This window comes from Callithrix jacchus, chromosome 4 (genome assembly GCF_049354715.1).
Source record: "Callithrix jacchus isolate 240 chromosome 4, calJac240_pri, whole genome shotgun sequence".
Classification (NCBI taxonomy): domain Eukaryota; kingdom Metazoa; phylum Chordata; class Mammalia; order Primates; family Cebidae; genus Callithrix; species Callithrix jacchus.
In genome coordinates, this window is record NC_133505.1 from 158,297,065 (window position 1) to 158,313,636 (window position 16,572).

Sequence of the window (16,572 nt, forward strand, 5' to 3'; positions counted from 1 at the left end):
AGTTTCTTTATTCAAAAGCACTTTTTTTTTTTTAAAGCCTCATCACCCCCATTCTGAGCTCCTCCTTCGCGGCGGTACCGCCTCTGTTCCTGTTGCGGTTGAACGCCGAGCTTTGCGGCCGGCATCGCAGTTCGTGATGGCTGGCGTCCCGGCGTCTCTATCAGGACAGGACGTGGGGTTCGTCTCACTTTTCTCCTCCCAATTTTTGCGGAAAGCCGGGCCTCGCCTGGAGCCTGTGGGAACGAAGCGGAGGGCGCCCACTCCCCGGCGAGCTGCAGGGGATTCGGCTGTTCCATTCCCGTCGCCGGGCGCGGCTTCCTGGGACGCCTTTGAGGGTTTCGCGAACTGACTCGGAGGCGTGGGGAGGCGGCCCCGGGGAGGGAGTCCGCCCGCGGCGGCTGCTTGGAAGGATCAGGACAGGTTTCAGCTTCGCAGTCTGTTCCCGGCTGTTAGCTTTTACTTATTCACTTGGTAAACGCCGTTTGGGCCCGTTAAAATTCTCCGTAAGAGTTGGGGATCTCAGAGCTATTAAGAAACGGGTTTCTTCCTGTTGATCAGATCATAATCTCACAATAAGAAATGTGTGTAGTTTTTTGCTTTATCGTCGTCCCGCTGCAGATTCTTGGGTAAAGTTGTGGGTGACTGTGCAAATAACATCTGTTTGCATAAATTGAATGGCCAAATTTATATATGAAATTGGTCCGTACTTCAAAATATTACAAAAGACAAGAACACTTGAAGAAAATAAACCTGGGCAGAAAGTAGGTTGAGGCCACCGAAGTAGCGCCAATGGCCCAAAATTGAAGCAGGCGCTCAGTCTCAGGTCATGCAAGTATAGAGAGTGTCTCCTTCAATTTTGTGCCCTAGGGCTTGTGGCCTTACTCCAGTCCTGGCCAGAAACTTTACTCCAGAGGTGCAGGAAATATAGTAGTTAGAAAAACAGTAGTACTTTCCGATTAAAGTAAAATCTCAAAAAACGACTTACTGTATCTGCTGCCTGGGAAAATTCAAGTGACAGTTGATTTAATGTTCCTGCCCACCCTCTGAGGTGTTAGTGATTAATTTTATTAATGATTTTTAAAAATTAAATTCTAATCAACGTAGTTATTATGCACATTAAAACCTAATGACTGTTCTAGGTGAGACTGAAAGCACCTCAGAGTCAGAAAGTAAGCTCTATAGCTGTCATTTCAGGAAACCTTTTGAAGAAGTGCTCAAGTTACAGCCTAATAATTTTTTTTTTTTTTTTTGAGACGAGTCTCTCTCTGTCGCCAGGCGGGAGTGCAGTGGTGCGATCTCGGCTCACTGCAACCTCTGCCTCCCAGGTTCAAGTGATTCTCCTGCCTCATCCTCCCGAGTAGCTGGGACTCTAGGCACATGTCACCACGGCCAGCTAATTTTTGTATTTTTAGTCGAGACAGGGTTTCTCCTTGTTAGCTAGGATAGTCATGATCTCCTGACCTTGTAATCCGCCCACCTCAGCCTCCAAAAGTGTTGGGATTCCAGGCGTGAGCCACCGCACCGGGCCACAACCTAATAATTTAACAATTGTCTCTTGAGATTCGAAGATAAAAACGCTAGTCAGCTACGCTCTGTGCTCTATGTTTAAAACTGCACAGAATTTCACTACCAAATAAAGCTTGTTTTTTTCCTAATTGAATTATATGTATTTTCTTAAAATGTAAAATCATAATTTGTAAGTCTTGGGTTTTGTATGTATAAAATCAAGAATATCTTTAATTTTTTAATGCAGGTTTAAATTTTTCTTCATCTCCCGCTTGCTTCATTCTTTGAACACTTCTATAAAATTTCTAATTTTTTGACTGGGAGAGAGGAGCATGCCTTCATTTGCTTAGGGACAGAATAGGATGGAAGGAGTCTGCAAATAGAGAAGGCAGAGAAGGGGAAAACCTTTGAAAAATATTAAAATTGAGTTAGAATATAGACAGAGAATCGAGGGAAACAGGCTTTAAGTTCCTTCAATTCTTTATGTTGTTCAAGCACATTAGACACTTTCAGGAAATTTTTAGATGCATTGCTCCATTCCTATTTATTTATTTATTTATTTATTTTTGGAGACAGAGTTTCGCTCTTCTTGCCCAGGCTGGAGTACAGTGGCTTGATCTCAGCTCAGGGCAACCTCCTCCCCTCAGGTTCTCCTTCCTAAGCCTCCTGAGTAGCTGGGATTACAGGCATGTGCCACGGCAGCTAAGTTTGTGTAAAGACAGGGTTTCTCCATGTTGGTCAGGCTGCTCTTGAACTCCCCACCTCAAGTGATCCGCCCACCTCGGTCTCCCAAAGTGCTGGGATTACAGGTGTGAGCCACCTTGCCTGGCCACTTCATCTTTCTAAGCAGGTGACTTAGTAGATAGTAGCCCGGAACAAGAGCCTATTTGTTTTCTGAGCCTAATCCATTCCCTATCCTATCACATTGCTAAAGGAGTTTCTGATTTAGGAACAGAGTAGGAAAGAAAAGAATGATTAAACAGACTCCATGGGAGAATCTGGGATGAGAGGCACCAAGACTACTTTGCTTCCACCACATACCAGATGAGTTTTCAGGTTTTTTTATGTCTTAACGTAGTAATCACACAATACTTGTCTACCTTTTAATAGTTGTATGAGCAGTTTAATATACATGAAATGTTCCAGAAAGTAAAAGATGGCCAGTCTTCTAGTATTGATGCTATTAAGTAATAAATTGCATGTGACTTTTTTCCTAGGTCATTTGCATATCTTACAGTGAAAGACAGAATACCACAAATCTTGACTAAGGTTATTGATACATTGCATCGACATAAAAGTGAATTTTTTGAGAAACATGGAGAGGTAAGAATTTTTTCAACTTTTTTTTATTAATTTCTCAACAGAAATGTAATAAATAGTTATCAAAGGTACTAGATTTCCTTTAAATGTAAAAATCAATAGGTGGACCAAGTATTTATTTGGTTTCAATGTAATATGTTGAAGATAGAACAGCCAATCTGCAATTTAGAAAATAATTATATTCCAACAATTAATTCTGTTAGTTATTTAGACCTCAGAATATATTTTCTAATATATGCAATGTTATAAATGGTGACTAGTCTCCACTGGGCATGGTGGCTCACGCCTGTAATCCAAGCACTTTGGGAGGCCAAGGCAGGCAGATCACCTGAGGTTGGGAGTTCAAGACCAGCCTGACCAACGTGAAGAAACCCCATCTCTGCTAAAAATACAAAAATTAACCAGGTGTGGTGGCTCACACCTGTAATCCCAGCTACTCAGGAAGCTGAAGCCGGAGAATTGCTTGAAGCCGGGAGGTGGAGGTTGTGGTGAGCCGAGACTGTGCCATTGTACTACAGCCTGGGCAACAAGAATGAAACTCCATCTCAATAAATAAATAAAAATAATAATTGGTGAGTAGACAACAGACTTGCAAATGACTTAGTCAAGTGACTAAGCAATTGAGTTGCTCAGAAAAGCTTTTTAAATTTCTAATTTAGTTTGAGCTGCAGTATTTATATTATTAACTTGAAATCTTGAGTCCTGGAAGCTCAAACTGGTATGCAAAGGTCAGTGATATGAATTATAATCGATGGATGCATTGCACTGATTAAAGTTGGGACTCGTTAGAATTCAGCACAGAATATGACTTTAGAAATCACTTTGTCCATTCAATTAATGAATGAGGAAAAATCTGAATAACTGTATTGTGTTAGAGACAGGTCTTTAAACTTGTAGGTTCAGTAATCTTTCTGTTACACAGTAGGCTGTAAAAGAGTATCCATACACCAGTACATTTTTTTAAAGAGTTGAAAACAAAGATTTAGGGAAATGGTTGGTGGTCTTTTCTCCTTGGCCCAATTGAAATGGAGCAAGACAACACATAGGCAGTTTGAGTGTAATGTTCTGTTTCTTTCCACTTCTTTTATATTGGCTTCTTTGAAACTAATCTTGGCATAACACAGGGATCACCTATTCCTTATTGCTGAAATCCAGCTTAATTTAGACACTGACAGTTCCATTGATGAATGGTTTTAATGTTTGTCACATAAATGTAATTTTGATTAATGACACACCTTTATCACACAAGTATAATTTAACCTCCTTTGGATAGTTCACTTGAGTAATTGGTCATATATGTAAGCAAATTACCATAATACTTTGTTTTAGTTGTTGTTTTGTTTTTTGAGACAGGGTCTTGTTCTACCAGGCTAGAGTGCAGTGGTGCAATCAGAGTTCACTCCAGCCTCAAACTCCTAGATTCCAGCAAATCTCCCATCTAAGCATCCTAAAGTGCTAGTATTACAGATGTGAGCCACTGTGCCTGGCTGAGACCTCGATCACGTCAGGGTCACCACCTGAGACATTGATCACCTCCTGCAGAGGTGTGTCCTGCAGACCCTGACCTAACAACTGGATGAATAAATGCACTCACACACACCAGAATACAGTGAATCTGAGCGGGGTAGGGATGGTTGTCAGCTGCTTTCACAGGGTAATTGCAACTAACTGACCATGATTCCGTCTCCTCCTTGCTTTTATTCAGTATAGATTTAATAACAGAGGTTCTAAGTGAACATGCTTGTGGATAATTAACATGGTTAAAAGAGTGGTTTTATGAATGATAAAAGGTCTTGGTTTCAGGGCCCAGTATAAACACTATTAGTGGGTGATTCCCCTTCCACCTCCCCCTGAGAGGGCCATCAGCACCAAGTTTGCATGAGTAAACAGAGTCGAGACAAAGAAATGTGGAGTAAACAGACAACTGGGGAAGCTTTATTATCCTAATCTTACCTACAATTTAAAATTCTAATGTAGTGAACTGGTTGCCTTCAGCCCATTCCATTAAAACCTTTTGGCCTTCCAAAAGATTTGAGACTATGATCTTCTAACTTTCCCTAATATTTTCCTAATATTTTGCCAGCCACCCTGAGTGATCCCAGTACCTGGCCACAGAATGCTTTTGTAATTTCAGTTTTTTCTACCAGAGTTATCTAGAATGTAGTACTTAATGAAGTCTTAGTATATAGCTGTTTGGCTTGTATGCCCGTAATAACCTGTGACTGTACTGGGTAAGAGTGAGAAGACAGAGTTTATTTTCCTTCTGGTCCTACCCCATTTCACACTCTACTGGGCACAGAGCAAGATGTAACTGAAATGTTGACACAGGTGAAGTCTGCTTTTGGTAGCCTTTCTGTCTCCTTTTCCATACCTCTCTTTTGCCTATGGCCACTCTCCTTGGGCTTCATGTGTTCTCCTAGCTCCCTAAGCTCCCACCTATCTCAGGACCAGGCTTGTCTCCAAAGGAGCCATGCCACACAGTTTTCTCTCTTCCTCCATCTCAGTGGTCAAACGTGCATCCCCTTAGACTACCTGGTTTGGCAGATATGTATCTATTGGAGAAAGGGCCAGGCTATATTCATCTTTCTCTGGCCCTGAGGTTAGTGTCAGGCACATACAGCGTTCAGTAAATGTTTGAAATCAGTTCAAGTAAGCGAACAAACTGGCAGTGACATAACTCTTAATCCATTAGCCATTATAGGTATATGCTTCTGTAAAAGGGTACCTGGTGCCTGAAACCCTATGAAATCTCAGTTGTTAGAATTTATAGTAAAATAGTTGAAATTTAAGACTTTAGGGTAGAGATTTGGAGGAGGGGGAGTTCCTCTCAAAAAACTCAGCCACAACTTCTTTTCTTCTATTTCTGAACCTGCAGAATCTCTAAAGCTTCAATCTTTTGTTCTAGCAGCAAAATAAATTCTACTTGGAACAAAAGAAAGATTGGAGAGATGTTTACGTTGAGAAAATTATAGGTCTGAAAGTAGGGACTGCATATCAACATGATAAAAGTGATTTTATAAAAATACTCAGGCTTGATTTTATTTCCTACATTTTATTATATACATGTTTTTTAGGCTTACATTTTCTTTTTTTTTAAAAAAAAATCAGGCAGGAATCTTGCTGTTGTAAAACCAGAGGTGCCAAGTAATTTTCACTTCATTCTGATCCCATTACATTTGCCCCCACTCCGATTGGCCTGTTATGTGAGATAATATTTAGCACCTTGTTAGCATATCTCTCACCTAGCCAGAACTTGGTGGAAAACAAGTAAAAAAAATATTTGAGCTGCCAAAAGAAACCCAGAAGGCCACAATTCCTTTTCTAGTGGTGTCAGTGGTGAAAGAAGAATACATATGGAAGCATGAAAGACATGGAAAATCTAGTGGGGGTCCCTTTCCCTCTGTGGTAACTGTCATCCCCCTGAAGATACAGAAAGGCCAGAACTTAGGTAGATAAGGCATGATTATGTTGATATGAGATCTGTGTGTGTTTGTTGATTTTCAGTTTAAGAGTTCTTGGCCGGGTGTATTGGCTCACACCTGTAATCCCAGCACTTTGAGAGGCTGAGGTGGGCAGATCATGAGGTCAGGAGTTCAAGACCAGCCTGGCCAACATGGTGAAACGCTGTCTCTACTAAAAATATAAAAAATTAGCCAGGCCTGGTTGTGGGTACCTATAATCCCAGCTGCTTGGGAGGCTGGGGCAGGAGAATTGCTTGAACTTAGGAGGTAGAGGTTGCAGTGAACTGAGATCGCGCCCCTGCACTGCAGCCTGGGAGACAGAGTGAGACTCCATCTCAAAAAAAAAAAAAGTTCTAAATGTAATGTTTAAGGATATAAAATATAGTTTTGAACATTTTTCTTTCCTTCTTAAGTTTAGGTCTGTAAAAATATGTTACCCTAGAGGAATTGCACATGCACACACACAGACACAGACACATGCAGACACATAATTTATTTTTCTTGTATTTTTGCAGGAAGGCGTGGAAGCTGAAAAAAAAGCTATCTCTCTCCTTTCAAAATTACGAAATGAATTACAAACAGATAAACCAATTATCCCCTTGGTTGAGAAATTTGTTGATACTGATATATGGAATCAGTACCTAGAATATCAACAGAGTCTTATAAATGAAAGTGATGGAAAATCAAGATGGTTCTACTCACCGTGGTTGTTCGTAGAATGTTACATGTATCGTAGAATTCATGAAGCAATTATCCAGAGGTATGTATGTAATTGTCAACTAGCAAATGTTTAATTTATACTGTTTCTGAAATTGTAAAAGGATAAATTTAAAAATAAATTCTGGGCCCTGAGGTTCATGCCTGTAATCCCAGCACTTTGGGAGACCAAGGTGGGCAGATCCCTTGAGGTCAGGAGTTCAAGACCAGCCTGGCCAACATAATAAAACCCTGTCTCTACTACGAATAAAAAAATTAGCTGGGCATGGTGGCACGGACCTGTAATCTCAGCTACTCAGCAGGCTGAGGCAGAAGAAGCGCTTGAACCGGGGAGGCAGAGGTTGCAGTGTGCCAAGATTGCACCACTGCACTCCAGCCTGGGTGACAGAGTGAAACTCTGTCTCCATAAAATAAATAAAGTATGATTTAATTAAAGATTCTAATAAAGACTTCTAGAATAAAATAAATTTTGAATCCCTGAACAAGAACCTGAAAAATAGACATTTAAGAACTACTTTCGTGCTAGTTCCATATAGATGGTTCTTTATCTGCCACAAAAATCGCTCTGGGAAGAGTTCTACATCTGTGACTGTGTAACATTCTAGTTTCTGGAACTTAAAGCTGCATTTTTTCCTCTATGCCAGTTCAGCAAACTGTTTGCTGAACCAGTGGATATCATCACTCCCTGAGCTGCCAAAAGAAAAACTGATACCTAGGCCCCACCCCAGATAAATTAAGCAGTCTGTATTTATTGTAACATAATAATCTAAAAATATGTGGGTTTTTTCAGATTTTTTTTTTTTGAGTCAGAGTTTCATCTGGTCGTCCAGGCTGGAGTACAATGGCACGCTCTCGGCTCACTGCAACCTCCACCTCCTGGGTTTAAGCAATTCTCCTGCCTCAGCCTCCCAAGCAGCTGAGATTACAGGTGCCCGCCAGCATGCCTGGCTAATTTTTGTACTTTTAGTTAAAGACAGGGTTTCACCACATTGGCCAGACTGGTCTCAAACTCCTGACCTCAGATGATCCACCCACCTTGGCCTCCCATTTTGCTTTTAGATCAGAAGTTCTAATAATAAAGTGTAATATACATATAGAAAAATGCACATTATGTGTTTAAGAACATACTGTGTACTCAGTGCCTAGATCAAGAGGCAGAACCCAGCCGGGCACGGTGGCTCACGCCTGTAATCCCAGCACTTTGGGAAGCTGAGGCGGGCGGATCACCTGAGGTTGGGAGGTCCAGACCAGCCTGATCAATGTGGAGAAACCCTGTCTCTACTAAAAATACAAAATTAGCCCGGCATGGTGAGTCAGACAAAACAGGTGGTAGCTGGATTGGGTCTGTGCATCTGAGTGATTTTTACCCGTTTAAGTCACCTTGAGAGACTGATTGATTTCAGCAGTGCTACCATTGCTAAAAACATCTTTGAATTATATGGAATTTCTTTCAGAGCCAGTTTACATGCCTCAGAAAGAAAATTAGTCTTACTGTTTTTTTAGTTACTTGTTTTTGATTAAAAAAAAGTTTTTATTCAATTCGATCACACATCTCATTCTACTAAAATCACTCCAACTGACTTTTGGCTGTTTCCAAAAATAAATTGACTCTAAAAGATAAAGATATGTGATCACTGACAGGAGGTTTAATGATGTGCCACAGGTTCTGAAGAAAATTCCAAAAGAGGAATTCCAAAAGTGCTCTGAGCAATGGCAGTGCCCTTGGAATAAGGGTGTAGCTTTCTGAGGTTACTCACTGGCCGGAAGGAGGCAGCCATCATTCAGATGTTTAAATACTGGTATGTTATTTAAAAAAAATAAATAAATCAAATCAGTCCCATTACATCAGTCTTACATTGTTTTTACCCTAACATGAATGGCCCATGGAAAAAGTAGCTAATTTAGAAGACCCAATACTCTGAATATCTTTTATATTCAATTATGTAAAGGTTATTATATTAGTATTTATATTTTCTTAGTTGTGATTTTCTTAGACCATTATAATATGATTTAATCTCATATTGGAAAACATGAAGGTGTAGCCATGGCCCCTATATCACCTTTGGTTAAAGTTGCCCCAAAATACCTAAATATTAGTGATCAAAAATTATCATTCTTTTAAAACTTACAATAGTATTAAGTCTGATTTATCTAAGTACTCATATTTCCATCATACTCTGTGTTTGATTCTGTTAATGATTGCTGCATTGTATACATATATTGTGTTTATATTCGTAAATTTGTTACTAGAATTTTGCCACATTGGGCGCTTAAAAAAAAAATGCTGAACTAAAGCAGTTGTCTTGAAATTTGTCTTTCTCCTCCTTTTGTCTGGAATCCCTGCTGGGTAAATAATTATGAACATAGTCACTATCATTATTTAATATTTGCAGAAAAACACTTGATTTCGGGGGAGCTTTTGACAACTAAAATGAGTTTGAGAGATTTTCATGTAATTGATTATTTAGTATTAATCAAGTTTTTCTAGTCAATTAGATAAATGTTATGTCTAGTTTCTATTAGCACTAATTGTTAAGACTGTATGGTGCTATATTTTCTTTCAAGAACTGCATGTATCCAAATGTGCATACTAAAATGTTTCACTTTTGTTTTTCTCCTACTTTAGTCCACCAATCAATTACTTTGATGTATTTAAAGAATCAAAAGAGCAAAATTTCTATGAATCTCAGGAATCTATCATTGCTTTATGTACTCACCTGCAAAAATTGATAAAAGCTATTGAAGACCTAGATGAAAATCAGCTGAAAGACGAGTTCTTTAAACTTCTGCAGGTAAATATGATTATTAATCTTCTGAGTGTACTTTATTTAAACAGAAAATAAATTGCTTTACAGTTAACAAGAAAATGTATAAATATTTCTCTTCGCTATAATTGATCATTTTTTATCTAATATAATGGTGTTAACAGATGAAAATCCATTTAATTTCTAGAAATGGGTTTGAAATTTTCTGCTCTGACTGGCCATGATCTTAGTTACAAAGAAGTTAGCTGACTTCCTAGCTTCTTTCATACTTAAGAGAATATTTCATAGTAATTTGCTCAGCTTTCATCATGCTTGAAAGAATACTTGAGAGTAATTTGGTCTCCCAACTGACTTGGCTTTGTGTTGGCTCTGTGGCTAATTTGTGTTTGGACCTGAGGCCTGTCACTTAATTTCTCTGGGCCTCAGTTTCCTCCTCTGTTAAATGCGGAGGATGATGTATACTTTGTGATCCGATGTGAGAATTCCACCAGATTCTTGCATGAGAAGTACTGAGCACAGAGCCTGGGCTACAGCCTGCTGTTATCAGTGGGTGATAATAGTCGGGTAGTCAGTTGGCCCATTAATATAGTTTCATTACATTTCTTTGTTTATCTTAGTATTAAGTTTAATTTTTAATTCATGCAAACATCCTGAAACTTACAACACATTATTAGAATTAGAACTATTAGGAAACGTGGTACATAGCAATATCCTTAGCTCTCATATTTTCCAGAAAAAAAAAAGACTTTCAAAAATAAATGTTTGAAAGTGCTATGAAGAGAAATAAAGCAGGAAAAGGGCGTCGGGAATGTGGGGGAAGGGGATCAGGGCTGCCAGGGAAGGGGCTGTGGAGGCCGAGGCCACAGACCTGAAGTGGGGAAGGAGTAAGTCAGGTGCATGTCTGAGCAGTACATAGAGAGGTGAGAAAAATCACAGGGAACCCTGTAGTTGCTGAGAGGGAGGAGGGTGGAAGGGACACAGAGTGGCTTGTATTCAATAAATTTTTACTAAAATCGAAATAAGCCATCAGAGGGTTTTGAGCAGAGAGGTAATGCTATTTAACTATTTCAAGGAATGTTTCTGAGAATAGACTGCCAGGGTGGAGGGTGAAAGTGGGGAAAATGTGTGAAAATAACTTGGGGAGGTAGGTTGGGGCCAAGATAGTAGCATAAGAGGTAGCGACATCCCCAGAGCCTGAGTGTTCTTTGAACATAGAAGCCACAGAACTTGCTGACAGATTCTAGGTGGTAACAATGCCCTGTTGAGGCTTCAAGGGCAAGCAAAGTCACAAAAAAGGCATATTTTTAGTTCAGAAGAAAAATTGTCAGAACTTCTTTTTTTTTTTGAGACAGAGTCTTGCTCTGTCACCCAGGCTGGAGTATAATGGCGTGATCTCAGCTCACTGCAGCCTCTTGTCTCCTGGGTTCAAGTGATTCCCCTGCCTCAGCCTCCTCTTGGTGTCCACAGTGAGCCACAGGTTAACATCTCAAGGGAAGCTTGAAGACATTCTAGTTTGCAGAGAATATTGATCTGTTTTCAAAAGTCAGAGCACTCTCCCACTGTCCACATGCACATTTCTGGGGATACTGTGTCAGATGGCATTCTGGGTGCTGGGCATGTAGTGGTAAACAAAACAAAACGGGCTGATCCTCCCTGTCAAGACTTGTAATTTTGAGGGAATATAGTCAATCACATAGTTGCACAAAGAACTGTCATTAAACTGGAAGACGGAGTGAAGGGAAAGTACAGGAGGGTAGCACAGAACCTGCTCTCAGTTGCTGAAGGCCATTGTGGCCACCACTGTATGTATTTCTTCAGCAAACTCTAGAAAAGGGTGACCTTAGACATGTTAGTTATTATTTAAGCCTTATTAAAAAAATTATTCATTTATCTCTTTTTAAAATAATACTATTCAGCCAGGCATGGTGGCTCATGCCCATAATCCCAGCACTTTGAGAGGCTGAGGCGGGCAGATCACTTGAGGTCAGGCGTTTGAGAGTAGCCTGTCCAACATGGCAAAACCCTAAAAATACAAAAATACAAAATCTCTATTAAAAATACAAAAATTAGCTGGTCATGGTGGCATATGCCTGTAATCCCAGCTACTCAGGAGGCTGAGGCAGGAGAATTGCTTGAACCTGGATGGCAGAGGTTGCTGTGAGCCTGGGTGACAGAGGGAGACTGTATCTCAAAAAACAAAACAAAACAAAACCAAAAGAAACCTATTGATTGAAACATGCATTCTCATTATTTTGAATCACACATGAGGACGTGACAAGGTGGCTCATGCTTCTAATCTCAGCATTTTGGGAGGCCACAGCAGGAGGATTGCTTGAGGCCAGGAGATGGAAATCAGCTTGGTCAACACAGTGAGACCCCATCTTTAATAAAAAAAAAAAAAATCACAAATGAGAGTAGAGTCTGTTTTGGCTAGTGTATATTGAGTACTTCTATATGCAAGGTATTTGGTACATTATTTACATGCATTATATAAATTCTAAGAATTCTGTGAGGTAAGTAGTAGTATCTCATTTTTCAGTTGCAGGTCTTGAGCCTTAGAGATCTTAAGTAATTTGTCAGTGATCACAAATTGAAGATGCTGGGTTTGAACCTAGGTCTTTCTGACTCCAGAGCCTGCAGTCTTAAACGTTTAATTTTATGGCTTAAAAAAAATAGGCCTACAGCTGGGTGTAGTGGTTCACGCCTATAATCCCAGCACTTTGGGACTCCAAGGCAGGTGGATCACAAGTTTAGGAGTTTAGGACCACTCTGGCAAAGATAGTGAAACCCGTCTCTATTAAAAATACAAAAATTAGCTGGGCCTGATAGTGGGTGCCTATAATCCCAGCTACTCAGGAGGCTGAGGCAGAGAATTGCTTGAACCTGGCAGGCAGTAGTTGCAGTAAGCCGAGATCATACCACTGTACTCCAGGCTCGGCAACAGAGCAAGACTCATCTCAAAAAAAAAAAAAAAAAAAAAAGCCTACATACTATTTTCTGCAAAATATAATTGAGTATTACTTCAGTTTAAAGCTGAATAAGACAGTTGATTACAATGGGTGTTTAGTTAACATGACCTTGTTTAAAGAGTAGCATCTTTAGATATTACCTTAAACAGATTTTAAAATTTTACAAATGAGAGAACTAAATCCCAGACAGAGATCATGTCCTAAGGTTACGCAATTGGCAAAAGAAACTGGACAGTTCTGCAGGGACCAGGAGGAAAAAACACACTTGTATTTTTTCTCTTGACTCTGGATTATGTGGTCAGCTTTGAGCCTCTACACAGCATCTGATGATGTTCTAATATCTGCAAGCTGCAAAAACTTTTATTCTGAATAAACAATGTGAGCGTTAAAATAATTAAAACCCATTTTTAAGTTCATTACATACTGATGGCTTAAAGAAGTTTTCAAAGTTTTATCTTGTTAATCAGCATCATGTGAAACGAAGTCTATGTATTGTTAGAGAAAGTATAGAATTGATGGGCATTTAAAGAGTTTTGTACATAATTTATTATTTTTTTAGCAACACCCCCTCACACATAAGAGTTTTGTTGGCTATTCAGAAGAAGGGTGAATATTTTGTACTTTTTCTTTTTCAGATTTCACTGTGGGGAAATAAGTGTGATCTGTCTCTCTCAGCTGGAGAAGGTAGTTCTCAGAAGACTGATGTAGTCAATTCATTGGAAGACCTAAAACCTTTCATTTTAGTGAATGATGTGGAACATCTTTGGTCATTGCTTAGGAATTGCAAGAAAACAAGAGAAAAAGCTTCTGTTATTAGTGTGTATATTGTTCTCGATAATTCTGGATTTGAGCTTGTTACAGATTTAATATTAGCCAACTTCTTGTTGTCCTCGAAACTGGCTACTGAGGTTCATTTTTATGGAAAAATGATTCCATGGTTTGTTTCTGATACTACTGTACATGATTTTAATTGGTTAATTGAACAGGTAAAACATGCTAATCATAAATGGATGTCCAAGTGTGGGGCCGACTGGGAAGACTATATTAAAATGGGTAAATGGGTTTACCACGATCATATATTTTGGACTCTGCCTCATGAGTACTGTGCAATGCCTCAGGTTGCTCCCGACTTATATGCTGAACTACAGAAGGCACATTTAATTTTATTCAAGGGTGATTTGAATTACAGGAAGTTGACAGGTGACAGAAAATGGGAGTTTTCTGTTCCATTTCATCAGGCTCTGAATGGCTTCCATCCCGCACCCCTCTGTGCCATAAGAACATTAAAAGCTGAAGTTCAGGTTGGTCTGCAGCCTGGGCAAGGGGAGCAGCTTATGGCCTCTGAGCCCAGCTGGTGGACCACTGGGAAATACGGAATATTTCAGTACAATGGCCCCCTTTGACTTGATTTAGGATCTCTCAGTTGTGTAGAAAGATGTGACAAATACACAATCTCAGTTGTGTATTTGTCAGATCTTTTCATCCCCAGAAAAGGAGCACGTGAATTTAGTCGCTTGGCAGCTCTGATGCGCTCTGGGAAGCTTAGCTTCTTGGTGCCCATCTGCATACGCTCGATGATTTTTGTTTTGAACATTTTGCCCCACCACACTGTTTTGGGGGTAGATGGGTGAAGCTAGTTACAGATATTTACATTTATATTGGAATTTTAGCAGCTTTTTTTCGGGTTAAATGCATAATATCAAGGGCTTTTGATTAACTTATTTTTAATTGGCTAGAAAGCAAAAAATAAGTGAGTTGTGCTTTTGGTTAGTTAACCCTATTCTTTTCTTAAATAATACACCACATGCTATTTAATATTCCAGGGAGCATGGCATTTTAGTTTGACTGTGGGCTCGTGAAACGATGGCTCTATGAAAATGCACATCTTAATGACTTTGTAAAGAGAGGCATTTCTTACAACTGGGATGTTTGCGCACATAAAGGTTACCTCATAAGTTAATTCTAACTTTTTTTCTTGAATTTTATTTCATTTCAATAGCTTGTTTCATTTGCACGCCTTTGTATTTTGATTGACCTGTAGTGTGGATGTTAGAAAACTCAAAATTGAATGCAGTGAAACAAATAGTATTTGAAGAAATACAGTATCTTTTATATTCTATTTATGATATCCATAATCAAATCAGATTATTTTACCACATAAATGTTTGAAATAGACGATTTTTAGTTTGCAGTTTTAGGAAAATGCTTTAGATAGAAAAGATTCTTTTCTTATGCATTGAATTTGGTGTATATACCAACAATGAATGAATTTATTTTTTATATTCTTGCACATTTTATTGGTCATTGTCACAGATATTAAATACTAAAAATTTCACGTCAGTTTGTTTTGAAACTGAAATTGGGAATAAATCAAAATGTTTTGTTGCACTAAAATAATAAAGTGAATTATATTGAAAATCTCATTGGTTTTATTTTCCAGTGGTGAAAAGTCAAGAAAGGAAGATTAAAAAAGAGATTTATATAATAAGAAACTCATAATGTGTATTATAGATGTTACCAAAAGCAGTTATTAAATAATATCATTTATAAATGAGGTTATTAGTCTGTGCTCTTGCTAAGTATTAAAAATTTTTTTTTTGGAAAACGTTTATATAAAGCTGTACATTTATATACATGTGTGTTTATCCACATGTGTGCCTGATTTATTTATTTAGGTGTTTATTTATTTAGAGACGGAATCTTGCTTTGTCGCCCATGCTGGAGTGCAGTGATGTGATCTTGGCTCACTGCAGCCTCCACCTCTTGGGTTCAAGTGATTCTTCTGCCTCAGCCTCCCAAGTATCTGGGACTTACAGGCACATGCCACCACGCCCAGCTAATTTTTTTTGCATTGTTACCAGAGATGGGGTTTCACTGTATTGGCCAGGCTGGTCTCGGACTCCTGACCTTGCGATCTGCCTGCCTTGGCCTCGCAAAGTGCTGGGATTATAGGCATGTGAGCCACTGTGCCCGCCTTCATGTGCCTGTTTTAAAGAGTATGTTTGTAAAATGCTTCTGTATTAGAATTATGTATAGGCATTTGATGATTTAGAACCAGTTGTATATTTAGGTTGACTTCATAGCCACCGTGTGAGCTCCGGCACTGGAAGTAGTTCAGCACCCCCCTTCTCTCATGAGAAAGAGCAAGGAAGCAAACTAGTGCAGGAAAGGTGGCACTGAGGAAGAGGAAGTCAGGTCAAGGTGGAATTTTTTTTAGTGCTTAGCAGGAGGAAAAGGGCCTACCAATGTTTTTACCAGTTGATTTTTAAATTTTAATGTGTAGTGTTGTTCTGAAGACACAGTCTCGCCCTGTTTTCCAGGCTGGAATGCAGTGGCATGATCGCAGCTTACTGCAGTATTGACCTCCCAGGCTTAGGTGATCCTCTCACCTCAGCCTCAGTAGCTGGAAATATGGGTGTGTGCCACCATGCCCAGCTAATTTTATTTTTTGTAGAGATGAGGTATCAGTATGTTGCCCAGGGCTGGTCTCAAACTCTTGGCTTCAGCTTTCCAGAGTGTTAGGATTATAGGCAAGGCCACTGTGCCCAGCCTCACCTGTTGAGTTTTTAAAACAGCTTTATTGAAATATAAATACAATTCATCCATTTAAAGGGTACAGTATTTTAGTACATTCACAGGGTTGTTGTTTTTGCCACCACTAAAACCAACTAGTATCCATTAATAGTCATTCCCCATTCCTTTATCCTTAGCACTTGGCAACCACTCATCTTTCAGCATATAAATTTAAATATTCTGGACATTATATGTAAGTAGAATCAAAATAGGTGGTCTTTTGTGACTAGCTTATTTTGAAGCTTCATCGGTTGTATGTGT

The 16,572-nt window shown here is 39.3% G+C and overlaps 1 protein-coding gene across 2 annotated transcripts; it reads left to right on the forward strand.

The window, feature by feature from the left end:
• The first annotated feature begins 91 nt into the window (after positions 1 to 91).
• DCPH1 (damage control phosphatase 1) lies at positions 92 to 15,156 on the forward strand. 2 transcript variants are annotated; one of them, XM_035296987.3, is made up of 5 exons: positions 92 to 471; positions 2,724 to 2,829; positions 6,803 to 7,047; positions 9,631 to 9,796; positions 13,374 to 15,156. In XM_035296987.3, exons 3-5 carry the CDS (start codon positions 7,013 to 7,015, stop codon positions 14,139 to 14,141), a joined length of 969 nt encoding a protein of 322 aa, XP_035152878.1. In that variant the 5' UTR covers positions 92 to 471; positions 2,724 to 2,829; positions 6,803 to 7,012; the 3' UTR covers positions 14,142 to 15,156. The 2 variants fall into 2 exon arrangements, with proteins under 2 accessions (XP_035152878.1, XP_002747160.1); XM_002747114.6 differs by having other exon boundaries at positions 92 to 177.
• The last annotated feature ends 1,416 nt before the right edge of the window (positions 15,157 to 16,572 follow it).

What these genes read in the sequence shown, in the direction of transcription:
- DCPH1 (XM_002747114.6), top strand. Translation starts at nt 137, where the DNA reads ATGGCTGGCGTCCCGGCGTCTCTATCAGGACAGGACGTGGG. An exon ending in CTATCAGGACAGGACGTGGG is followed by an intron (nt 178 to 2,723) that starts GTTCGTCTCACT and finishes CTTTTTTCCTAG; the next exon opens with GTCATTTGCATATCTTACAG. An exon ending in AGTTCTTTAAACTTCTGCAG is followed by an intron (nt 9,797 to 13,373) that starts GTAAATATGATT and finishes TTTCTTTTTCAG; the next exon opens with ATTTCACTGTGGGGAAATAA.